This window comes from Pseudophryne corroboree, chromosome 2, assembly GCF_028390025.1.
Source record: "Pseudophryne corroboree isolate aPseCor3 chromosome 2, aPseCor3.hap2, whole genome shotgun sequence".
Taxonomy (NCBI): domain Eukaryota; kingdom Metazoa; phylum Chordata; class Amphibia; order Anura; family Myobatrachidae; genus Pseudophryne; species Pseudophryne corroboree.
This window is the reverse complement of record NC_086445.1, coordinates 352,863,825-352,891,754: the sequence shown is the minus strand read 5'-3', so window position 1 is coordinate 352,891,754 and position 27,930 is coordinate 352,863,825. Positions and strand designations below refer to the sequence as shown.

The 27,930-nt window shown below is 42.9% G+C and overlaps 2 protein-coding genes across 4 annotated transcripts in view; one reads left to right on the top strand and one right to left on the bottom strand.

The window, feature by feature from the left end:
- ATP4B (ATPase H+/K+ transporting subunit beta) overlaps positions 1–27,930 on the bottom strand; it is a 290,606-nt gene that overhangs the window by 118,053 nt on the left and 144,623 nt on the right. The window lies entirely within an intron of this gene.
- Positions 1–27,930, top strand: part of GRK1 (G protein-coupled receptor kinase 1) — a 104,596-nt gene that overhangs the window by 46,076 nt on the left and 30,590 nt on the right. The window contains exons 2-3 of the mRNA XM_063953096.1: positions 14,233–14,360; positions 18,125–18,282. Of these exons, the coding sequence (XP_063809166.1) occupies positions 14,233–14,360; positions 18,125–18,282 (286 nt within the window). The remainder of the gene's footprint in view (positions 1–14,232; positions 14,361–18,124; positions 18,283–27,930) is intronic.

Below are 27,930 nucleotides of genomic sequence, written 5' to 3'. Positions count from 1 at the left end.
TCTTTGGCTACTAACTCATCCTTAATCCTGTCAGTGGGACCTTGCCATAATACTGCTATCGGGGCCTTGTTATTAACTGTAATACTGATGATAATGTGTGTAGTTGAATGACATACTGCCCCACATTCTGAGCTCCTTGACATAAGCAAAGAATTTTGATGGCAGCCAAAGTAACCCGTCCATGCTAATCAGGAAATTGACATAATTATATAGCAATGGGCCAGCTTGTTCCCAAATAGGTGTGGCCCATGACAGGGCCGGATCAGTGAGAAGTGAGATGACACATGCTACCTTGGTATGATCAATGGGAAACCTTCCAGGTAGCAAATCAGTAAGTCACGACATGCTTTGAGTCATAATGCTGTCATATTTTATTAGTGTGGTTAAACACATAGAATCAGCCATTGCTGAGGCATAAGGAGATGCTGCAGCTTGATGAGCAAGTGAGGCTTGCAACCTATTGAAGCCTACTGGGAGCTCACTGGATCTGGTTATCACTCACCGCTGTGATATTTCTGATTTTTCCAACTCCCCATTTCCCCTCTCTGACCACCACCTGCTCTCCTTTAACCTATCTCTCTCGACTTCCCCATCTCTACCTCCTAAGGCTACCATCACTAAGCGTAACATTGAAGCTATTGACACCACATTCCTTTCCTCCCTGTTTGACTCACTTATCTCTCCTATTCTCTCTCTCTCATGCCCTGAACAAGCCACTTCCACATACAATGCATCCCTTACTTCTGCTCTTGACTCTGTTGCTCCACCAACCACTATTCACCCTCGCAAATTAACACCTCAACCCTGGCACACCAAATGCACCAGATATCTGCAAAAATGCTCACGTACTGCTGAGCGACACTGGAGGAAATCACGCTCTAAGGCAGACTTCCTCCATTTCAAACTTATGCTCTCATCCTTCAGTGCTGCCATTTCTCTTGCTAAACAGTCATACTTCAAGAACCTCATCTCCTCCCAGTCTTCCAACCCCTGGCGCCTCTTTGCCACTCTCAACTCACTCCTCTGCCCACCTCCACCTCGTCTCCCTTCCTCACTCTCTGCTCTTGACTTTGCCACTTATTTCACATCCAAAATTGACTCCATACGTCAGGACATCACATCACACCAGACCATCAGTAACCAGCCTTCTCCCATCCCTTACCAACCCTCCCCATCCCTCGTACCTACTCTGACATCTTTCTCCCATGCATCTGGAGAGGAAGTCATGGCCCTCATTCGTTCCTGTCCCCTCACCACCTCCCCACTTGACCCTATCCCCTCCCGCCTCCTCTGCTACCTCTCTCCTTCTGCTTGTTCCCATCTTTCCCACCTTCTAAATCTCTCCCTCTCATCAGGCACTGTCTCCTCTGCCTTCAAGCATGCACTCATCTCTCCTATTCTTAAAAAACCTACCCTTGATCCAAACACTCTCTCCAACTACCGACCCATATCTCTCCTCGCTTTTGCCTCCAAACTCCTTGAGTGTATTGTCTACAACCGCCTTACTTCCTTTCTTTCCTGACACTCACTGCTTGACCCATTCCAGTCTGGCTTCCGTCCTCTCCACTCCACTGAAACTGCCCTTACAAAAGTATGCAATGACCTCCATGCTGCTAAATCTAAGAGACACTACTCTCTACTTATTCTACTTGATCTCTCTGCAGCTTTTGACACTGTGGACCATCCTCTCCTACTGCAAATCCTTCACTCCATTGGTCTGCATGACACTGCCCTCTCTTGGCTGTCCTCCTACCTTTCTGACCGTTCATTCTCTGTCTCCTCTCATGACTCCACCTCCCCCTCACTTCCACTAACTGTAGGGGTACCCCAAGGTTCTGTCCTTGGTCCTTTTCTCTTCTCTCTCTATACGTCCTCACTAGGTAAGCTCATTAGTTCTTTTGGTTTCCAATATCATCTCTATGCTGATGACACCCAAATCTATCTTTCCTCTCCAGTCCTCTCCCCTGCTCTCCTCACTCGTATCTCCAACTGTCTCTCTGCTACCTCTTCCTGGATGTCCCAGCGCTTTCTTAAACTTAACATGTCTAATACCGAGCTGATCATCTTCCCTCCCTCCCGCATAACTTCACCTCCTACAATCTCATTATCTATGGATGGCACTACTATCTCCTCTAGCCCCCAAGTGCACTGTCTTGGCGTAATCCTTGACTCCTCCCTCTGCTTCAAACCACACATTCAGCACCTCTCACAAACTTGCTGTTTACATCTAAAAAATATTTCCAGGATCAGACCCTTTCTGACCCAGGATGCTACTAAGACTCTTATCCACTCACTGGTCATCTCCAGACCGGACTACTGTAATCTCCTCCTGACTGGAATTCCTGACAAATACCTCTCTCCACTCCAATCTAACCTCAATGCTGCTGCCCGGCTCATCTTCCTCACCAAACGCACTACGTCCACCTCTCCTCTCTTACTAGACCTTCACTGGCTCCCCTTCCCTTTCAGAATCCATTTCAAGCTTCTCACACTCACTTACAAAGCCCTCACCCACTCCTCTCCCATCTACATATCTGACCTTATCTCCCTGTACACTCCCACCCGTCCTCTTCGCTCTGCTAATACACGCCGACTCTCCTGCCTACGGATTACTTCCTCCCACTCCTATCTCCAAGATTTTTAACGTGCTGCACCACTTCTCTGGAATTCCCTACCTCTCCCCCTCAGACTCTCCACCTCTCTACAAAACTTCAAATGGGCTCTCAAGACCCACTTCTTCACCAAACCCAGTCAAATCTCATCCTAACCCTCTGTTCTATGCTCTCTATGTACCCCATCTGTGTCACCCCTGTCTGTCTACCCCTCCCCTTTAGAATGTAAGCTCTCACGAGCAGGGCCCTCTTCCCTCATGTGCTTATCCTTTCTTACTTTAATAATCTTCAACTGCACCAAATCCAGCAGTCTTCTGCCACCTGATACTTATTCCAGTGTCATCTGCTGATGTAACTATGTTTATTTATCCTGTACTTGTCCTATACTGTCATCAACTGTAAGTTGCTGTTTTCCTGTTTGATTATTTGTTTATGTACTCTGTAATTGGGCGCTGCGGAACCCTTGTGGCACCATATAAATAAAGGATAATAATAATAATAATAATAATATTTATCTGAGTGGGAAGTTCTTGCAAGTAGTGCAACAGTTGAGTCTAATTACAGTAGCTTCTTGTTTTTCAAGTTGTCCATCCACAAACTACACTGGATTCACCTTTGGACCTGGTTTCCCTGCTGAGTGCATATGTGGGCTGAATATACTTATATATAATATAATCAGAACTCTGACACTGCCTACTCTGTCTGGTACTGCTAACCTTTGGAAGTAGAATCTAACTATCCCTCTGGTATTCACCAAGTACTGTCGCAAGGCACGATGCACTAACTGCAGAGGACTTGCAGGTCCTATACAGTAGCACAGAGACAGGCAGGTTAATGGAAATGTGATATAAGTTATTGAAGATAGTGTACTTGATGAGAAGCAGGCATAAGTCTGCCATATATGATGTAGGCACTATAGGAACTTGCACTAAGAAGCAGAGATGACTGAAGCTGGAAATGCATTGGAATGAGAGGATAGCTGCTCACAGAGTCAGATGAGATACTGTGGAATGGAGTTTGAAGTAATTTGGGGAGGCACTGCAAGAGCAGCGTATATGGCTGGAAGTATATTGCTGAGATGAACATGTTGCAGTTTGGAGAGACACTGCAAGAGCAGTGTATGTAGCTGGCAAGGGAGGCTTAAGGGGTAGGGTGACAGGGCCATAGCCTGGAAAGGTGCTGCTGGCCACATCTGCTTACCTTGACACATTTTCTTTAACCTGTGACATGCCTCCCGTGTGCCCAACTGATGCACCCCCTCTCTGACAGATTCAATGCTGCCTGCTGCAAATGCGCTGTCACAAATCTCTGTCATAGGTGGCATGGCTTCCAAGGGGTCCTGACATCAGATGCTCTGGGGCCTGAACTGTAAGCAGGAGGTGCCATTATATAGAGCCCTGCCTCTCCCTGCACACACCTCAATTCGTGCTTCAGAACACTATGGTGGACAGCCCCCGGGGTCCACCTCCATATTGCATCTACCTCACCTCAAAAGTGAAACATGACAATGGGGAATTGTCTCCATGAGCCCTGCCATCATCTACCTTCCGACTCTCAGTGGAACTTAGCTATGTGGGTCTGCCTCTCATTTCACAACTCCCCCATTTTTAGGCTTACTATACTATCCCTTTAAATTGGGACCGTCTCAAAGAGCCCGAGGCTGGTTATGTTCAGCAGGGGGGACCCCACGCAATTTATTTAATTTTGATCTCTTTACTAATTTTCTAAATAGAGAAGCATGCGTGGATCTCACTGATCCGTGCATAATTCTCCAAACACGCCAGCCAGAAGCAGATCTATTTGAAGTTCTACAGTATTTCTGTACGAATTCCATGCTTTTCTGGCAGTGAGGCGTGCTAGGCTGTTGCTTTCTTGTCTACTACTTGAAGCTGCTGAAAGGCATATATCCTTGCCATAATATCCCTTTAATCCTTTGATTTAAACATGTTTTGTGGCTGATTAAAACCAGCTGAATCGCAGGCTTGAATTTTGCCAGTCACGGAACCTGAAGCTGTGTCTATACAGTGAATATAGGATATAAGATTACCATACTATCCCTTTAAATTGGGATACGCATGAATTACAAAGGTTCTGTGGGTAACTAATTTTAAAACCAGGTGAAATTCAGGCTTGAAGTCAGCTAGCCACAGAACCTGTGTAATTTATGAGTGTCCCGGTTTAAAGGAATAATATGGTAAGCCTAGGCCACAACATTGTACCATGGGATCTACTGATCTACAACTGGCCCTGGTAGCTGGTGAAGTACTGATGAGTTGGATATGCATACATTTGGAGAAACTGCAGCAAGGTGGAGAGACACTAAAGCAATGGAGCACTGAATCTAGCTGGCAGGGTGAAAGAAACTGCAAGAGCCTTCTACAGCAATCCTCAGAGTATGAGATGATAATCAGCCAATGCTGTAGTGAACAGGAAGGGTTTAAATAGGCCTCTCATTAATAGGTGGCTTATGGTTGATTGCAGATTGGCTGGCTTGTGACGGAAGTAAATTGGTTGGTGGTGCCCATGAAGTGCTTCAACCGAAGGAGACCGCTGCCACCACATGGCCTAGCCCAAGGGAGCGGTAGCCTGATAAACTGTGCAGGAAAGAGCAAGGGAGCCAATCAGTGGTGATATAGGGGCTCATGACACCTGGTTTGGGCAAGAGACCCCGATCTAAAAGGGAGTGTGGCTTTGTGAATGGGATGTGGCCTCACTGAGCCCCTGATTGCCTCACTATGGTGGTGTGGCCTAGCAAGAAGCCACCCGGTACATTACTCTGGCGGAATGCCCAGCATCCCTGAGATGCTGGGCTGCCCCCGGAGACAAGTGTCTGCACTGCTGGCTCCTTTGCAGTGACAGGAAACACTGCAGGTATTGCGGTACGGGGCGGTACGTCATATCGGTAAGAAATTCCCAGCTGGTATGCCGTGCCGCCGTGCCGTCCACCATACTGCATCCCACTGGCTTCTGTATGAGGGGAGGAGAGCGCAGCGCCTCTCCTGCCCCTCAATTCTCTGTGATGCCCAGTCTTACCATCTCACTCTCCTGCTGCGGCGGCAGGGTCAATCTCAGTAAGGCAACGGTTTGCTAGCCAAACAGAGCTCGCGGTCTGGCAGCCTTGGCTGCTGATTGGCTGCCGGTCCGCGAGCTCTGATTGGCTAACAAACCGGCGCCTCATTTGAGATACCCGCCACCGGAGACCTCACCGGACTTCTGGAGCATTGAGGGGCAGGAGAGGTGCTGCGCTCTCCTCCCCTCACATAGCAGCAACAGAGGCAGTGGTGAGCAAGGGGGGGGGGGGGGGGTGCACAGTGGGGCAATGTACTGTATATCTGGCACAGCTGGGCAATGTACTGTATATCTGGCACAGCGGGGCAATGTATATCTGGCACAGTGGGGCAATGTATATCTGGCACAGCGGGGCAATGTATATCTGGCACACTGGGGCAATGTATATCTGGCACACTGGGGCAATGTATATCTGGCACAGTGGGGCATTGTATATCTGGCAGAGTGGAGAAATGTATATCTGGCACAGTGGGACATTGTATATCTGGCACAGTGGGGCAACGTATATCTGGGGCAATGTACAGTGGGGTTTGAAAGTTTGGGCATTCCAGGCAAAAATTCATTTTAATGTGCAAAAAGAAGCCAAGGAAAGATGGAAAAATCTCCAAAAGGCATCAAATTACAGATTAGACATTCTTATAACATGTCAAAAAAAGTTTGATTTTATTTCCATCATTTACACTTTCAAAAGAACAGAAAACAAAAAATGGCGTCTGCAAAAGTTTGGGCAAACTTTCAATCCCCACTGTATATCTGGCTCAGTGGGGCATTGTATATCTGGCACAGTGGAGAAATGTATATCTGGCACAGTGGACCAATGTACTGTATATCTGGCACAGTGGGGCATTGTATATCTGGCACACTGGGGCAATGTATATCTGGCACACTGGAGCAATGTATATCTGGCACAGTGGGGCAATGTATATCTGGCACAGTATGGCAATGTATATCTGGCACAGTGGGGCAATGTATATCTGGCACTGTGGGGCATTGTATATCTGGCACATTGGGGCAATGTATATCTGGCACTGTGGGGCAACGGGTAACTGGCACTATTGGGTTCATATGTGTATCTGGCCCCCCATATGTGTATCACGCCCCCATTTTCATTGGCCACGCGCCATATGTGGAATTTGGTCATGCCCATTTTTACCTATAAGACATTTTTTCTACTTGCACCACTGGTAACAGGAGCCAGGCGCTGCAGTATAATGTCACACTGCAGCATCAGTGGCATCACAAGGTGGGTGCGGGGGGTGCGTCCGGCACCCGCGTGTGATGCCTGGAAGGGGTGACACCAAACTGTGGGCTCCTCCGCAGTGACAGGAGCCAGGTGCTGCAGTGTAAAAGTTTGCTACCGCACCCGGTTCCTGTCATAGAAGAGGAGCCAACAGTGCTGGAAGACAGTCTCCGGGGGCAGCCCAGTACAGCCCAGCATCTCCATACCAGTAGCAAAGCTTTAAGAATGCATGGTTGTGCTCTGGTAGCAAGGTTGTAGCCAATTCACATGAACTGATCTAGCCTTGAGAAATCATAGATGTCAAGCCCAGGTTAGTAAAACATGTCTGTGCTGAGGGTCAGATTCATGTTTGTATGGAATTGCACAGCCACAAGGAAGCAACTGTGCAATTCCATCTAATTAAAATTCTAATGCAGCAGGGAGCAACTGTAGGAGATAGAGGCCTCCTAAGCATTAGCGAGAATTCCATTCCAACTCTAATTTTAGATAATCCTTTACTAATGTCCACAAGATCGGTCTGGTTTCGAATAAGAAAAGTCTTGGAAACTAAACTCCTCTTTTCCTTGTTTCTCCCTCTGTTGGGTAACCCAGCTTTTCAGAATGGGGGTGTAAATTCTCCTTTTCAATCCTGGTCAAAAGTAGGTCTATCTTCATTTAGATGCCTGGACCCATAAACTGTTGACCTTTGCTCAAACCACAGAAATATTTGAGCCTATAAAAACCCATGCCTTTGCTTTCATCCAATTGCAACACTATATCAGTATGATACTTCATAACCTATGCCCAGCTGATTGGACTAACGCATTAGAATCAGTATTTCTACTTCCACACCAACCTCCCAGATCGATTCCCCTCTATTATTCTCTTAAATGTTTCCCCCTATTCTCCCGCAAGCTTCGTATATGTATTACATCTTGGCAGGAACAATTTCTGTATCTCCAAATATTCAACATATAGGGCTAATTCAGGTTAGATCGCAAATCGTGATCCATCCGGAATTATTACGTTTGCCCCGTGGGCGCATGCGCAGCGCCCGTCCTGCGCCCTTACTTTCTGCAGAGGGTCAGCAGAAAATGCGATCGCCTTTGCCTGTCAATCAGGTAGAGATGGTCGTAGGGTGGGAGAGGGGCAGCAACACTCCGTTTCCAGGGCGGTGCGGCACGAACGGGGGGTGGAGGCAGCCAAACGGGGGCATGTCGGGAACATGATCATAGCGGCTGCTTGAGGTCACATGTAGCGGCCGCAATTGAGAACATGGCGGCGGGCCATACATTATGAATTCAAGAATTTAAGATCCTTTGCATGTTCAATATAACTTTATGTCTCCATTGAAACTAGGGCACTGCTATGGGGCATAACAGTAACATAGGCCCAGATTTATCAAGCCTTGGAGAGTGATAAATTGCATGGTGATAAAATACTAACCAATCAGCTTATGTCATTTTTCAAACAACACCTGTAACATGTCAGTTAAGAGCTGGTTGATTGGTTGGTATTTTCATTAATCACACTCGAAAGCTTGGGCATAAGACACTACTATGGTTCATAAATAAACTAAGGCACTTCTATGGGGCATACAATTAACAACTGCTGCAGAGAGGTGTCTCTCTAGAAGCATTGGGACAGGGGCCCATTCAAAAAGTTACTATGGGGCCCACAAAGTTCTGGCTACGTTCCTGAACAATGGCTATCCCTCATCCTCCATCCCTTGCTCTCTTTAAGAAAAAACTTTTTTATATATTTAAAATGGATTGGATTGAGACCTCCTTACATAAGGAAACTCAGGTTAAGAAATTCTTTAATATTTGGGAAAGCTATATATTAAATCCTAGTGAAAGGATATTAAGTCTCAGATACATGCATTGTCAATCTACGCAATGGTATGAAGCCCACATGCTACAAGGCAATCCCCCGATACAAACTAATGAATCTTGAACACGTAACTATTAGGCTTTTACCACTAATATGACCAACCCCTCCCAGGCTCATTGCTTCTCCTCTTCTTATCCCACCTTCCTTCTCCCTTTCTCTCTTCCCCTCTATCCATTATCTCTTTCTCATAAGTTTCCCCTCATTTCTTTCTTCTTTCTTTTTCATTTATATTATGGGGGAGATGTACTAAGCAGTGAAAGGAGTGGAGAAGTGAGACAGTGGAGAAGTTGCCCATGGCAACCAATCAGCATTGAAGTGACATTTATAATTTGCATACTATAAAATTATACAGAGCAGCTGATTGGAGAAGTTGCCCATGGCAGCCACTGGCTCACTTCTGCAATCTTTTCACTGCTTAGTACATCTCCTCCTATGTTTTCAGTCTTTATTAAGATTAATAGTTAAGGCTGTTATGTTACAAAAAAAGTTAAAATATGGAAAACTGAAAATTGGATGATGAACATTCGCATGACAGACATCATGACGCATTTGACGCATATCTGGGAACTTCATATTCGTATATCTTCTCATGCCTCCTTCGAGAACACGTTTATGAAATTTACTAACAATTTATGCTACATGTATACTGTATATCTCTGCTTTGTATCTTCATTGCGTTATGAGCCTAAGAATTTAAGATCCTTTTCATGTACTGTAGATCCTTTCATATAACTTTATGTCTCCATTGAAACTTTGTTTGTCGTATATGTCTGTCATCCAGTATCTCAATAAAAAATAATGATTAAAAAAAGAATTGTGACACATCCTAGGAGGCAGAAATGTGCTGTACCTTGACAGAGCATGCCCCTCTCCCAATCTTCTAGGGTGAACATCGGCTATCGCTCACCCTGGAAGCTATTAAAATTCTCACCCATGTCCACTTAATTTTACCACGCAAACCTATTCCTTCCTGACCTACCTTATCACTTCCTTGATCCTCTGTAAACCTTCATCAATACCACTGCCTGCCTTATTTTCCTATCTCACTGCTCCACCTCTACTGCCTCTTTCTATTAGTCACATCACTGACTCCTGGGGGGAAATGTACTTAAGGTTGGTTTGCAGTTTTTTTGTGAATTTGCGTGATTTTGGAAATCCCAACTTTACTAAAGACCAAATCACTTGGAAATCGCATGTCAATCACGAATCGCCAACCAAATCATGGCAAATCCCCATCAGAACAACCATCATTAGAATAACATTGGTATATGTGCAGGCTTTATTTTTAAAGTGAATTAATGGGTTAATTTTTTGGGAAAAACATAGCGCCAGCCGATCAGCGGCCGTTACAACAGAAACAGCCCGCTGACTGGCTGTGAGCAGCCTGACTGTCAGCCAACAGCAACCTGGCCATTGATTGACAGTCAGGTTGCTCTCTGCTAATCAGCGGCCTGTTCCCATGGAAGCTGGCGGCTCTGCAAATGATGCAAACCGATACACATATAGCTTCTCTAGGTCCTTCCTTGTTTGGGTATTGCAGGTTTTTTACCCCTTGGATGCCTACTGGAGAAGAGGACCAAGTCACAAGGGTAGGTGAGTATGGATTTTTTTTAACCCTATCCATGTAGCAGATACTCATGGAGAAGTGGACCGAACAGCACAAGGAACAAGATGAGTATATGTGAATGCATGTACTGTATGTAGTGAAGTTATACTTTTTATAGTGTGTGTCTCTTGTGTTTTATTTATAGTTCTTCTATGGGAGTACCATAGGTACCATAGGGCCCTTAATACACTCATGCTGGTACTCCAATTACCAGCATGCAGGGGAGGCTTACTGAGACCTTTATTCCTCCTGTAAAGGCAATATTATTTCTACTTTAAACTTACTATCAACTTGGAACCAACCACCCAGGGATGCCGGGGATAGCCCTGGGCTTCACCCTTGCCTTGAGGAATCCCCATGCCATTTTTCCAACGTATATCTTAAACCAGGACTGGCTCACCATTTTATTTTCAAATATTAACCCATTAATTCACTTTTTAAAAAAGATCCTGCATGGATCGCACTGATCCGTGCAAACTTGCTGCAAACATGCAGCTTTATTGCAGCTAAAATTACACCTCACAGCACCACACAACACACAGTACAACACGATTCCTATCACCATCGGACATCACGATTCTGCACAACATGATTCTTAGCAAATTTGCAGTTCCATTCTGGCAATTAGGGTCAATAAGGGCCGTTTTGTAATCCTGGGCAAAAATGATTCTTAATAAATTTCTCCCCTGGTCCTATACAGGTTCAAGTCCAAACTCCTAATCTACCAAGCCCTTCTTCTCACACATCTCCAATCTCATTTCAACACACTCTCTCCCACTCAGCTATGCCTATGACCTCCTCCTTTCCTTTTCCGTTATCTCCACTCCACCTTCAGGATTGCACCAATCCACTGGAATGCTCTTCAATTGCTGCAAATATGACAAACCATTAGGAACTGCTTGTTCCCTCGGTCTATAACATGGGGCTGATTCTGAGTTAAAAAAGAAGCAACATTGCACCTGGTTACACCAAACAGCAAAATACTGTACATTACTGTACCTTTTTTTTTTTACATGTAGGGTAATTACTGGCTGCTTTTATACTTATCCCATAAATGCTGGACAAACTTATTTTATACTGCAATATAGATTTAAGCTTGTTCATACTTTACCATCCCAGCGGACCTGGAGGGGGAATATAATAGTGTGCCGAGCACAGAGAGGCACCGTGCACGAAGCATGGTGAATGCAGCGAGCCATGCGAGGGGACACGGTACACTTATACGGTGCCCATGTCGACAAACAATTACACACCCAAAAAACTATGAAAAACCAGTGTCAACTGTTTGACCTGTCGACATATTAAATGTTGGTATTTTGACCTTGTCAGTATTTTGACCTTGTCAGGGATTTTGACCGTTGGTCAATTATTGTTGGTATATTGACCATCGGGATTTTGATTGTAGGTATTTCATACCAAACCCTGTTGAAGAGAAAGGGTCTGTTGAGGGGGGTGGAATACTCCCTCCTAATAGGGCCTGAGTCTGAGACAGAAGCTGCCGCAGCCTTCCTTGCTTCTTTTGCTACATTTGCATCTGGGACTTTATGCTAATGCTGCTACACCACTGGCATATCCGGGGTAAACAAGCCTGGTGACGTTTCCAGCTTTTTTGTCCCTGACAGTCCAGGTTTTCTCTTTTCTGATGTATGTACTGTATGAGTTATCCTAAGTAAACCTTTGCGCTTTTTACATATTACACTATAGGGGTCATTCATGTACAGTTGGACTGTGCTATTATGCACAAAGTACAAATGTTCTGTACTTTGCACATGCACAGGACCCATTCTGTGTGTGTGCAAATGGGTTCCGCGACTTCAGAAAACGGAAGTGTGTCGCCGCCATTAAGGGGAAGTAGAAAAATCAGGGATCTCAATGGGTTCTGTAAGCCACCCGATGGTGGGAGAGAGATCTGACGCTGTCCTAGGATGGAACTCAGATCACTACTGCAGCAGGAGTCGTCTGCTAATAAAAGATGCTTCCTGCTGCATTACCATACAGCACTATCACTGCTGCTTTCTTGGAAGCAACAGTGATAGCAATTTCCATCCACATATGAATTAGAGGGTCTTCCTTAACTACATGGTGGTTTCTCTGCATTGGGGAATCTCTGAAGAAATGTATCCTCCCTGGGCAGATGGTGACTTTAGTCAGTATTAATTATTCACCTAGGAGGTTACATGGTCAAGATGACACCTGTTTGCATAAGAATATAACCAATGTCATTATTATATAACAGAGCTGTTGTAGATGTGTAACAACAAAATCAGGATGACACTTGCAGCATCAGTGTAATACAGGTCTTTACTCAGCATGAGTCAGACACCAAGTGGAAGTAACAGGAGACAAACAGGAAGTGAGTCACCTCGGCATTACATCATTTCCCATGATGCACAGCATGCATTTACAGCTGTAACCAGCTGTCTTTCCATCCATGCAAGTGTCTCCCCAGCTCTAGCCTTTTTGTATCTCTTCAGCTCCAACTTCCTTCTTGTTCTCTAGCCTTCTTGTGTCTTTCTAGGCCCCAAGGTGTCTCTTCAGCCCCCATTGTCTCCTCAGCTCCTGCCTCATTGTGTCTCTTCATCCCTCTAGTGTCTCCACTGCTCCAGTCTTCTTGTGTCTCTCCAACTATAGCCCTCTTCTGCCTCTCCAGCTCCAGCCTTCTCTGTATCTTTAGTTCCCCATTGTCTCCTCAGCTGTAGCCTCCTTGTTTCTTTCCAGCTCCAGATTCCTTATGTCTCCCCAGCCTCTTAGTGTCTCACAAGCTCCAGCCTTCTTGTGTCTCTCTAACTGTATCCCCCTTCTGTTTCTCCAGCTTCAGTTACCTTGCGCATCTCCAGCCCTGCAGTGTCTCCCCAGATCAATCGTCCTTGTGTCTCTCCAACTCCAGCTTCCATCTCTCTCTCCAGCACTACTCTGTCTTTCCAGCTCTCTTCAACCCCTTGGCTCCAGCCCACAAACAATGTATTTTGTGTCTACTCCTGGCTGCTCTTCTTCATACTGCAGCTCCTCTCTGTCTCTCAACGGTGCTGCATGGCGTGACATAATGAAGTCAAGCGCGCTGTGTAGCAATCAACTTAAAAATCTTTATTGCACTGGCTGCCAGTGCTGGAACTTAGAAATGGGAAGACCAAGTGACAGGGCTCATAGGACCCTATACATGGCCTTGCTTCTGGGCCTATTTATCGGCCCAGCACAGTGTGTTGCACAGTAAGGGGAGCCCAGGGTCTGGCATGTCCACGTGGCCCAATCCGCCCCTGGTGAGAAAAGGCGGGGGAGTGATGCTGAGAGGAAGAAGTTGGGGGTCTGTTTTAAGTGCCCCAAATGCTTAATCCAGCTGGCTGTACCATGTGCATTTTTTATCAACATAAACTGTATGAAAGGTTGAGCTTGGTGGACTTGTTCTTTCCAATCATACTATGCAATTATGTAACCTACACTATTCATGAGTTTTACATATTTTGGCAATAGTTTTTTGTGCACATGGATGTCTGATGTCTGTTGTGAATCAGCAGCTATCTGGAAATACTTCAATGTACTGTATGTACTTTGCATTTGCAATCCTATATTGTATTTTTATTGTCTTTGTTACTGCCTATGGATTCACATATCTTGGCCATGACCATGCCCTTGAGCTTCTATCCTGTGTTATCACTATGTTGATATGCTTTTGACCCGGACAAATATATGTTTTTTTGTAACTAGAGTACGTGACTAACTCAGAGCGATGAATAATGAAATGACAGATGTCCAACTAAATATTAATGGTTTCTGATTACGTTCATGTTTTAGTAAATAACAGGGCTTTTTCACAATATTCTTTTCTGTATTTATAGGGTGCCATGGTGGAAAAAAAGATTCTTGCCAAGGTTCACAGTAGATTTATTGTCTCTCTGGCATATGCATACCAAACAAAAAATGAGGCCTGCTTGGTTATGACTATAATGAATGGAGGTGATTTGAGGTAAGTTCTAATAATTGTATCAATGTTTCAAGGCTACAAACGTCTTGTCATTAGGAAGACAAAGATATATCTCCTTTATCCGTTATATATATTCTTTGTAAAGGGCTCATTGAACTCATTACATACCAAATACTAAAGTATTGCTAACAATGGTTTCATTGCTTGTTTACATCACTTTTATTTCTTAGTGTAGCCCCAGTATGTATTTATAAACCCAATAAATGGCTGACTGTACTGTGTGTAGGCTCATGTGCAACCTTTAGTGCATCTTTTACCAGTAATAAAATATCTTAGTACTTCCCTTTTCAAACTACAAAAGTGCAGACAATGATAGGAATAGGAGATTAAATACCACAGGTATTAGATTTGTTAGGGAAGTCAGGATTTTTTCTTTCAAATATTTTTTAAATCTTTTTAGATGGGGATGTATGGTTATAGAAAGCATGTATATACCCCCAGATGCTGTGCCACTATGCCAGATGATATGATATTGTATAACTTTTTAACAAAATGCAGTATCAACTGTAAGTAATTTAGGGTTCTATTCATGAAGCAGTGAAAAGAGTGGAGAATGAGCCTGTGGAGAAGTTGCCAATGGCAACCAATCATCTGCTCCGTACAATTGTATAGTATGCAAACTATAAATTTTACTTCAATGCTGATTGGTTGCCGTGGGAAACTTCTCAACTGGCACATTTCACCCTTTTCACTGCTTCATAAATAGACCCCTTAGACCACAAAAAACTTTTGGGACCAGAACATGCGCAAAGTATCGCTCATTTGGTACTTTGGGTAATATTTTCCGTTGCATCAGGACCTAAATTATACCAAACGTTTGTTGTCAAAACCAAAACGGCATATTTAGATTAAATATAGGAAAGTAGATGGCACCCTTCAAACCATCAAAATTATAATATTGATCAGCAACAAGAGTGGTAAGAGCATAAGCTAAAAATAGTACACAGCTGTTGAAAGTAGCAATGAAACAGTTGTAGAAAATGAAATACAATAAATAATACATTGGGCCTGATTCAGAGATGGAGGATGCAAAGACGCAGCTGCTGTGCTAAAAATATACTAATGCCTGCAGAAGGTGTCTGAAAGAAAAATACGTCTCTTGTCAGCATCTCAGATTCGAGTGCTGTGTCTGAAGATGCAGCATAGGATCAACATCTCAACCATCGGAAGACAAAGACACTGGACTCACCACTCCCTGAAAACTGGGCTGAGACTCCCATGTTTTCTGGAAACACTGCCAAGCTCTGCCCACTCCCCGCTCCAAAATGGCCACAGCATGTCAGTCATACTATGAGTTGGGGGCACTGAGTGCGATCTTACTGTACTGGTTCTGCACCACGCGCAGTCCCACAAACATCGGACTCGTATGTGCCTGTATTCATAAAAAAAAATAATTAATAATAATTGTAATGAAGGATGTTGTTAAATAGCATATGTCTTGGTTATTTTTGTGTGTGAGTGTGTACTCTCAATTTTATAGAAAAGGGAGCCAGGTCTGAGTCTCTTACCACTTCTGCTGTTCAATCATCTGTCTCAACATCTAATGATAGAATGAACGATATCATTCGATGCTGAGACAGATGATTGAACAGCAGAAGTGGTAAGAGACTCAGACCTGGCTCTTTTTCTCTAAAATTGAGGGTACACACTCACACACAAAAATAACCAAGACATATGCTATTTAACAACATCCTTCATTGCAATTTTTTTCCCTTTATGAATACAAGCACATACCAGTTCAATTAATTTTCACACACCAATCTTACAGGTGTCTGTGTGCTGAGATCGATTGTGTGTTGGAAAATGAATTTACCTACGGTCAGACCACACTGGGTATGCCCAACCTCATCTGATCTTGGAAGCTATGCACTGTAGGGCCTGGTCGGTACGTGGATGGGAGACCATCATGGAATACTAGATACCATAGGTATTTTATTTTCCAACACAAATTGAACTTTTGTGACCGCCGGACAATGCACAGACCATAGATTCTATTACATATTTTATTAAAATTCCTTATTAAGCAACATTATATATCACGGTAAAGATCACAGAGCGATTTGGAACAATAAATTCACCCTGAGCCCAAGTGAGTGACTTTATTCCCACAAGCATTCCCCAATTTAGGGAGACATAGGCATTTTTTTTTTATAAACAAGAGAATATATATTTTCGCCTATATATATATTTTTTTGCCTAGAATTATAGCATTTTGGCTTTTAACAAATACATAACAGCGTCTGCTCCCCTCCTTTTAAGTATATATGAATAAAAGTTATATTTTAATACATCCATATTATCATCTTCATAAGTGTGCCCTGGAAAAGACACATAGTTGCCTTTTGTCTCTTGTCCTCTCAAGAGACCACACCTTTTTCTATAGTTTATCAAACTATCCTCTGGGAGCACCACCAACTTATTGTTGAACCTATTTCCCATACTAGGCTTGATGTCGGTCTTACAACAATAACATAACGGAGAAATATTATTTATACTAAATCTTGTGCAGATTTATATCTTCCTAGTTACCACAACAAACCTGCCAAGAGAGGGCCGGCCACCAAAACTCACAGACAGGACAAGGAGGGCATTAATCAGAGAGGCAGAACAGAGACCAAAGGTAACCCTGAAGGAGCTGCACAGTTCCACAGCAGAGACTGGTGTATCTGCGCATGTGACCACAATAAGCCGTACACTCCATGAGCTGGGCTCTATGGAAGAGTTGCCAGAAAAAAGCCATTACTTAGTGTTAAAAATAAGAAGGCACGTTTTGAGTTTGCCAAAAGGCATGTGGACGACTCCCCAAATGTATGGAGGAAGGTGCTCTGGTCAGATGAGACTAAAATGTAACTTTTCTGCCACCAAGGAAAATGCTATCTTTGGCACAAACCCAACACATCCCATCACCTCAAGAACACCATCCCCACAGTGAAACATGGTGGTGGCAGCATCATGCTGTGGGAATGTTTTTCAGCAGCAGGGACTGGGAAACTGTTTCGAGTCAAGGGAAAGATGGATGGTGCTAAATACAGGGATATTCTTGAGCAAAAAACCTGTTTCAGTCTGCCTGTGATTTGTGACTGGGACGGAGGTTCACCTTCCAGCAGGACAATGACCCGAAGCATACTGCTAAAGCAACACTCAAGTGGTTTAAGGGGAAACATTTAAATGTGCTGGAACGGCTTAGTCTAAGCCCAGATCTCAATCCAATTGAGAATCTGTGGTCAGACTTGAAGATTGCCGTTCACAAGCGTAAACCATCCAATATGAAGGAGCTGGAGCAGTTTTGCCTTGAGGAATGGGCAAAAATTCCACTGGCAAGATGTGGCAAGCTCATAGAGACTTATCTAAAGTGACTTGCAGTTGTAATTGCCGCAAAAGGTGGCTCTACAAAGTACTGACTTTAGGGAGGTGATTAGTCATGCACGCTGACGTTTTCTGTTATTTTGTCCTATTTGTTGTTTGTTTCACAATAAATAAAAAAAAACATCTTCAAAGTTGTAGGCATGTTCTATGAATGAAATGATGCAAATCTTCAAATAATCCACTTTAATTCCAGGTTGTGAGGCAACAAAATATGAAAAATGCAAAGGGGGTGAATACTTTAGCAAGGCACTGTAGGAGCACAAAATGCCAGTACACTGACTTAGCTCAGGTAGTTTTTTTTAAACTGTAATTTTTTATTATCCTGTTTGCAGTATTAATGGAGAATAAATTACCTACACTGAAAACATTTCTGTGTTTAGGTTCCACATTTACAATGTTGATGAGGAAAATCCAGGTCTTGATGAGCCCAGAGCGCGTTTTTATACTGCACAGATTATATCTGGGATGGAACATTTGCACCAAAACAGGATCATCTACCGGGATCTCAAACCAGAAAACGTATTGCTAGATAATGACGGTATGCTAATTTCACATGGGTGTGATGATTATTATTTGTATTGCCAGATTACGATGTATAACACAATAAATTATATACCAATTGATGAGAGAACCGTTGGTTAGGTCAGCTCAGACTACTTGGCTACAAAGTGTAATAGTATATATAATAACAAATATACTCATATAAACTGTTGTTGTAGTGCATAGGGGGAGATGTATTAAACTTTAGAGATACTTTGGAGAAATTGCTTATGGCAGCCAATCAGCTTCTAACTATAAATGATACAGTATATAAACCTGATTGGATAGCTACTTAAAACTTTTGCCCTTTAGATCCGTCTTAGGTTTGATACATCTCCCATTTGATTACACAGTATATGTAAATTCAGTAAAAGCAAATGCATTGAAATTCTGTGCAAAATACTTCAGCAAAAACTTGTACCGCCAAAAATGCACTAAATTTGCAAAAACTGTCACTGACAAATTTTTATAAATTGCCCTTAACAGCACTTTGCCCTACATCAGGCCTCACCTGGCATAGAAAATGTGGCCCATTAGCACCAATTTGTCAGCTATTTAATGCAACACGTTACTGCTGTAAAACCCTGCCTTCTTTTCACAAAGCCATTTTCCTTGTCTCACCAAGTCATAAGGGGCTCAGGATTTATAAATATTACCCGTATAACCTGCTTTATAGGTATGGTGCTTTAGACATTATAAATAATATCATTTCCAAAATGCCTTCATAAATGAACTTCCGCAGTGTCTTGTTAATAGGCATATTGGATGTGTAAAGGGGAGTTTATTTTCCCTCCTCCTATTAATCTCATATTCCTAAAGCTAATGTACTATTTTATTCCATTTAGTGACTTATAACAATGAATCACTACTTATATACGTTTTAATAATGTATTTGCATGGTTACCTGTAATTTATCATCAGGATAATTCTATTCAATAACGATTTGCAATAATGATTTAGAAAGAATGTATTTTCATTACAATTGAAACTCATAAAGTTCACATATATCATAAAACAATTATTACACATTGTAAATCACCATACAATATTTCCATAAGTTTAAACTATATAAGAAAGCATTGCAAGAGAGTATGACAGGCAAGTGTGAGAAGTGTATGTATGTGTGTGTGTGTGCATGTATACATACAGTATATATATATATATATATATATATATATATATCTATCTCAAAAACAATTACCCAACTGCACTAGGACAGATAGATAGCAGCACCTGTAGAAGAGCCCCCCCCCCCCTTCCCCCCCCGCTGGTACGGGCTCATGAATATGACATAGAACACAATTCTGAGGGCGTTACTAGGAAAACTGTATATCTATAATAACAGTATAGAAAGTATTGTGAAACATAAAAACAATATAAATAAAAAAATATTTACACTTCCACACAGGGAAGCACATATATATAAACATATAATAATAACATCAGAAATTGTTCAAGTTGAACAAGGCAAATGATTTTTCTTGCCAAATGGTTGTTCAAATAATGGTACAGAAAATGAAAAGACACAGAACCCTGACGCATTTCGTCCCAAGGACTTCTTCAGGGGTAAGTGTCTAACTATAAACAATAAATACAACAACTGAATACAATGCATGATCATATTGACAAGAACAAATTATAAACTATAAAAACCATCAATTATTAACAATGATCAAGAGACATAGATACATACCAATAATTATGGAAAACATGATGAACAGAGAAATGTCACTAGAAGTGCCGATTTGGAACAATCTGAAAACTAACACATCATTTTTAAATTGTCAGAATCTGTTTAGCAGAACAATCCCGAAGAGGAGAGCAGGTTTGACAGGATGTACATACCATATTGGGTTTCCCATATGGAATATCAGTAAAAACATCAATTTAAAATTGGATAGGTAAAAGGTATTATCCTTAAAAAGGACTGCTATATATGATGACCAACAGTTATGCTGGGCCTACAGAGAAAGGGAGGGTAAGTAGCCATCAGGAGGATCATACCAAAATTTTATGAAGAATAAAGAACCATTAAAAATGTTTATACATACCAGGAAAATGGATAATCGTTAAGAACACTACTGAACTTATACTGGTTCCACAAGATGGTGCAGTGGCAATCACCAATCGGACCAAAAGTAATCTGCAGGAGTTTATATACAGTATACCAGGTAAGGAACAAATAGCTCGACATTATGAAGCTATGCAATGCTCATCAAGATTTGGAAATATAATATTTCCTAAAGTAATGATTAGTGATCAGACATATAAGGTGCAATAAAATAGAACATTACATCCCTTAAAATAATATAACAAAAGGATATAGGCCACAATACATATTTACATAAAGTGACGTCTAGTCACCCCAAGTTTAAGTTAACTATAGGCACTTAATAGATAGTGTTAACACAAAAAATGGAATTAGTCCTTAATAAAAAAGGGGGGCTTTCCATAAAGACCACATAGTTAAAGTTTATATAGTGATGCATAATCCAAAGTAAGTAAAGAGAATATACAGATCTCATATTATATATGGGAGCAATGGATAGTCATATAAAAAATAAATAAAAGTTACTTTGAAACAAATGAGACGCCGGACGTCTCTAGAGTCACGCTGTGGGAAGCTCATAAATGCGTCCTGCGGGGGAAGTTTATCCAGCTGGGTTCAATGGTGAAGAAAGAAAAGCTGGGGGAAAAAATTGCCTTGCTTCAGCGGTTGAAGGACCTGGAGACCATACATAAGGCGGGACCGTCTTCTCCGGTTCTGACTGCATTGAACGAAATGAGAACAGCCCTCAATGCTTTGCCATTTGAGGCTATTAAAAATGACTATAGGTTATGCAGAAACCGCTTTTTTCAATGGAGTAACAAACCAGGGAAGCTTTTAGCTAGAGCACTCCGCACACAAAGGGTGACTCTATACATTCAATCGGTGCAGGACACGGCGGGGACCCGCCGTACCCTCAAGAGAGACATAGCAGATGCATTCCACTCCTATTATACTAAATTATATAATCTCCATGATTCTAGATCCTCAGAGCCTCTGTTCGCTACCCGGGATTTGGTGGATAAATACCTATGTGATGCGGGACTCCCCAGGCTGTCAGCGGAAGACAGTGCCTGGCTGGACTCCCCGTTCTCTCTCCCAGAATTTGAACGGGCCCTTAAAGAGACTCCCTCAGGGAAGAGCCCAGGTCCTGATGGATTTACCATCTCTTACTATAAATTCTTCAAAGACCCTCTTTTACCTAAGATGCTGACGGCCTTTAATGAGGTCTCTGATGGCTGTGGTTTCTCCCCCCAGGCATTAGCGGCTTTCATCACGGTTATACCAAAAGAAGGGAAAGACCCGGATCAATGTGCCAGCTACATTCCGATATCACTCCTTAACACCGACATCAAGCTGTTTGATAAACTTATAGCAAACAGACTGAAGTTATTGCTCCCCAATGTTGTCCAATCAGACCAGGTGGAATTTGTCTCTGGGAGGGAAGCTCGTGACAACACGACTAAAGTACTTGATTTGATGCATCTAGCCTCGCAAAGCTGCACCCCGGTAGTAGTGCTGTCCACCGATGCCAAAAAGACTTTTGACAGAGTTAACTGGGTATTCATGGAAGGGGTCCTCAGACACCTCGGGCTTGGACTTGTTAGCTTGTGTTGTATATTGGCACTATATAAATTCCCTACAGCAAGGATCAAAATTTATGGAGCCCTGTCCGAGCCAGTCCTGATTAGGAACGGAACCCCCTTTCACCCCTTATTTTCATCCTCTGCATGGAGGCTTTAGCTGAATCCATTATAAAATGTTTCAGGATTTATAGTAGGAGGTAAAGAATATAAACTTGCATTGTTTGCGGATGATCTGTTAGCAGGCCTCTCGAACCCAGTGGTGTCTATCCCCAACCTGATGTCAGAATTCTGTAAATTTGGCTCTCTGTCTGTGGAAGTGACTATATCAGCCCCCTCCCGATCCCTTGAGGACCTTCAAAAATCTTTTCCATTCAACTGGCATCCCTCTAGCTTTAAATACTTGGGGATTATATTGAATACGGATTTAACACGCCTTTTTGACAAAAATGTCAAGAAATTACTTAACACACTGCGCTCCGAGTTTCGAGACAAGGGCAACAAGAGGCTTTCCTGGCTGGGGAGACTTAGTGTAATTAAAATTAATGTTTTGCCTAGGGTTCTGTATCTCCTCCAGACGCTCCCAGTCTATATTCCCAAAACCTGGTTCTGGGACTTACACAATTTAGTTAGAGAATTTGTTTGGGGTAACAAACGGCCTTGTTTCCAACATGCCATACTTTTCCGCCGCAAACATATGGGTGGTCTTCAGTTGCCCCATTTTTCTCTGTATTACGATGCCATTGTCCTTAATAGGATAATGGAGTGGACACGGTTATATAACACTAAACAATGGGTACTTAAAGAGAGTGCAGCATTATCCTCTCCCTTAGCTCATTATCCCTGGCGCTCAAAGATCCCTATCATTGCACATCCTACCATTGGCCCTACACTCTTACACTGGAATAGGCTTAGGGTCCTTCCGTATGTCTCTTCCAAATTTTCTCCACTGACCCCACTATTTAATAACCCGGACTTTCCTCCGGGGTCTCTGGCTGGGGGTTCGATTCCTGGAAGTCGATGGGGGTGGCACGTGTTGGCCAGCTGGTGAAACATGGAGAAATAATCCCCTTCCCTACCCTGCAGTTGAAATGGAGCCTCCCGCCATCGAAGATTTGGAAATACCTCCAGCTGAAGCACTTTGTATTGGGGAGTAAGGTTCGCTCTAGTAGTACTAGACCTTTGACGATTTTTGAGAGCATATGCTCAGACTCTTCTCATCCAGCGCACTTTCTCTGTTACAGATTTTTGATTGAACATAGGTTCCCGCAACTCTCTAAGTATACTAGGGATTGGGGTCATGACCTACAGATTGAATTAACAGAGGAAGACTGGGAAAAAAGCTTCCAGGCCACTTTTGTAAGATCAATTATTCAGTGATTGAGACGCAATTCAAGGTTTTATCGCGATGGTATAGATGTCCCCTGACACTTGCTAAAATGTTTCCTGGTGTACTGGATACGTGCTGGCGCTGTAATAAGGAAACGGGTTCTCCGATGCATATCTGGTGGGGTTGTTGCATACTTCGCCCCTTTTGGAACAAAGTTATTGCATTCTCGAGGTTTATCATGGGCTCTGAGGTCCCCTCCGAATCTGCTTTCTGGCTTCTTAACTCAGTTACAGGTTCCGTGGCAACATACAAACAGTCTTTGTTAAAGTTTCTTAATAGTGCCACTAAAGCGGTTATCCCTGTTCATTGGCGGTGCACTACACCACCTAATGTGCAGGAGTGGTTTGACAGAATAGATTTGTATATGTCCATGGAGGAATTGCGAGTGACACCAGAGAACCAACAGAGATTCACGGCTACTTGGTTCCCCTGGTTGGATTTCAAGTCCTCACAGACATACCTAACGAATGTGACTTGAGTACGAGTCCCATGTACTGGGCCCTACATCCAGAATCTAACTGTCTTACTGTTTAACGGTATCCTGGGCTGGCACTTCTGCTCTATGGTTCAAATAGGCGTAGGAAAGACAACACTACCCTTTCCCCCCTTCCCTCTCTGGACTCTCTATTTCTTCCTTTCTTGCTTTCTTTTCTGTTTTCTTTTTCCCCTTTTTTCCACCCGCGGTATAATGAACTTCCTGTGTGCGTTCCACGATCTAATACCTCTCTTCCGGTAAGGGACTTCCGGGGGAGGCACTACCTGCAGAGGGGAGGAAAGTGATTACTACATGCGTTCCACAGCCGAGTGTTGGATTTCCGGTGAACAACTTCCGGAAGAGCCACTGGCTACGTGATAGAGGGGAACGCTTCCTATTTGCGTTCCACAGTGGGGAAACAGTTCCTATTTGCGTTCTACAGCGGGGTAACATATATTAAATGACAGGCTTTTAGGATAAAACATGAGAGTTATATAGAACCTTGTGGAACGCATCTAATAAGGAATACATTCAGCTGTAGCTAAATACCGATAGATATTACAAAGTGATACTAAAGTGAACCATAACATATAGAAAAATAATGAAGCATATGTCCAATGTGCCATTGGGATACAAATATGTAATATAGGTAAGTATAGGAGGGGGACAAACCTGCTCTCCTCTTCGGGATTTTTCTGCTAAACAGATTCTGACAATTTAAAAATGATGTGTTAGTTTTCAGATTGTTCCAAACCAGCACTTCTAGTGACATTTCTCTGTTCATCATGTTTTCCATAATTATTGGTATGTATTTACGTCTCTTGATCATTGTTAATAATTGATGGTTTTTAAAGTTTATAATTTGTTCTTGTCAATATGATCATGCATTGTATTCAGTTATTGTATTTATTATTTAGATACTTACACCTGAAGAAGTCCTTGGGACGAAACGTGTCAGGTTCTGTGTCTTTTCGATTTCTGTACCATTATTTGAACAACCATTCGGCAAGAAAAATCATTTGCCTCGTTCAACTGGAACAATTTCTGATGTTATTATTATATGTTATATATATATATATATATATATATATATATATATATATATATATATGTGCTTCCCTGTGTGGAAGTGTAAATACATTTTTATTTATATTGTTTTTATGTTTCACAATACTTTCTACTCTGTTATTATAGATATACAGTTTTCCTAGTAACTCCATTAGCGCCCTCAGAATTGTGTTCTATATAGATTTGTATATATACAGTTGTGCTCATAAGTTTAGATACCCTAGCAGAATTTGTGATTTTCTGGCCATTTGTCAGAGAATATGAATGATATCTCACAAACTTTTCTTTCACTCATGGTTAGTGGTTGGGTGATGCCAATTATTGTCAAACAACTGTGTTTACTCTTTTTAAATCATAATGACAACAGAAACTACCCAAATTACCCTGATCAAAAGTTTACATACCCTGAAGATTTTGGCCTGATAACATGCACACAAGTTGACACAACCGGGTTTGAATGGCTACTAAAGGTAACCATCCTCACCTGTGATCTGTTTGCTTGTAATCAGTGTGTGTGTATAAAAGGTCAGTGAGTTTCTGGACTCCTGAAAGACCCTCGCATCTTTCATCCAGTGCTGCACTGATGTGTCTGGATTCTGAGTCATGGGGAAAGCAAAAGAATTGTCAAAGGATCTGCGGGAAAAGGTAATTGAACTGTATAAAACAGGAAAGGGATATAAAAAGATATCCAAGCAATTGAGAATGCCAATCAGCAGTGTTCAAACTCTAATTAAGAAGTGGAAAATGAGGGATTCTGTGGAAACCAAATCACGGTCAGGTAGACCAACAAAAATTTCAGCCACAACTGCCAGGAAAATTGTTCGGGATACAAAGAAAAATCCACAAATAACTTCAGCTGAAATACAGGACTCTCTGAAAAAAAGTGATATAGTTGTTTCAAGATGCACAATAAGGAGGCATTTGAAGAAAAATGGGCTGCATGGTCGAGTCGCCAGAAGAAAGCCATTGGATTGCTCATGTTTTGGGTATGTGGGAGCTACAAAGGCACTGGAAACTTGGTCAAAATTGATGGCAAGATGAATGCAGCATGTTATCAGAAAATACTGGAGGAAAATTTGCAGTCATCAGCCCGGAAGCAGCGCATGGGACGTACTTGGACGTTCCAACATGACAATGATCCAAAACACAAGGCCAAGTCGACCTGTCATTGGCTACAGCAGAATAAAGGGAAGGTTCTGGAGTGGCCATCTCAGTCTCCTGACCTCAATATCATTGAGCCACTCTGGGGAGATCTCAAACGTGCAGTTCATGCAAGACAGCCCAAGAATTTACAGGAACTGGAGGCTTTTTGCCAAGAAGAATGGGCAGCTTTACCATCTGAGGAAATAAAGAGCCTCATCCATAACTACCACAAAAGACTTCAAGCTGTCATTGATGTTAAAGGGGGCAATACACGGTATTAAGATCTGGGGTATGTAAACTTTTGATCAGGGTAATTTGGGTAGTTTCTGTTGTCATTATGATTTAAAAAGAGTAAACACAGTTGTTTGACAATAAATGGCTTCACCCAACCACTAGCCATGAGTGAAAGAAAAGTTTGTGAGTTATCATTCATATTCTCTGACAAATGGCCAGAAAATCACAAATTCTGCTAGGGTATATAAACTTATGAGCACAACTGTGTATATATATGTATAAAGAAATCCAATATCAGCTGGCACTGTATTAGAAAGTCCATATACCTGTGTGCCTCTGCTACATTAGCACAACATCCAGTATGGTTGGCATCCGTATAGATAACAACTAAGCATGGCACTACAGGATTTGTATAAGAAGTTCTTTATGCAAAATAGAATACACGCATTACATAATCAGTCGCACTGTGAAGGTCAATGCGGCATTTTGGAGCCGCACAGGACTCCTTCTACAGGACAACAGTGCAGTACGCAGCAAACTTAGTTTAGGAATAACTGTAAGGTATTAAAAGAGGTGTAACAATGGTTTTACCATACTATCCTATTAATACAGGAAACTCATGAATTACACAGATTTTTGGCTGGCTGACTTCAAGCCTGTATTTCAACTGGTTTTAATCAGCGGAGAACCTGTGCAATTCATAAGTATAAGTACTACTACTACTACTACTACTACTACTACTACTACTAATAATAATAATAATAATAATAATAATAATAATAGTTATTGCAGAAGATGAGCAGACTATTATAAGACATGCCAGCAATAATAATTGAAGGTGAATATGTCATTATGCATATGTGCTCTCCAGGGCCGGTTCTAGACACTGTTGCACCCAGGGCGAAAGTTTCCTTTGGCGCCCACCCCCCTCCCCCCCTCCCCCTCAACAGGTAAAACAGAGTTGGTGCGCCGTCCAAAAATATGGTCGTGGCTTTATAGGGAAGGGGCGTGGCCACAATTATAACCCCTGTAGTTGTGCCCCAGTAGTTATGCCCCCAGTAGTTATGCCTCCAGTAGATTTGCTTCCAGTAGTTGTGCCCCCCTGTAGTTATGCCCCCAGTAGATGTGCCCCCAGTAGTTGTGCCCACTGTAGCTGTGCCCCCAGTAGATTTGCCCCCAGCAGTTGTGCCTCCTGTAGCTGTGCCCCCAGTAGTTGTGCCCCCTGTAGATGTGCCCCCTGTAGTTGTGGCCCCAGTAGTTGTGCCCCCAGTATCTGTGGCCCCAGTAGATTTGCCCCCAGTAGCTGTGCCCCCTGTAGTTGTGCCTCCTGTAGCTGTGCCCCCTGTAGTTGTGCCCCCAGTAGGGCCGCTTAAAAACACACAAACCCCCCCCACACACAATACTTACCAGTCCCGCTCCTGCTCCCAACCGCTGCTGCGCTGCCCTCCATCTTGGCCGCCCGCTCCTTTCTATGTGCCGCACAGACAGTAGAAGTCAATTATGACCTCTAGCATCTGAAAGTGGCGCCGGCTGCATCGGGCGCCCACATAGCCCACGGTGCCTGCTGCAGCTGGGGCACGGGAAGCGGGATGCGGGTGAGCGGCGGGCACCTCTGGGGTGACTACGGCCGCGCACGCGGGTTGCAGCACCCCTGGCGCGCCCTGCTTGCCCGTGCTTAGATCCGCTCCTGCTGCTCTCGCATGACA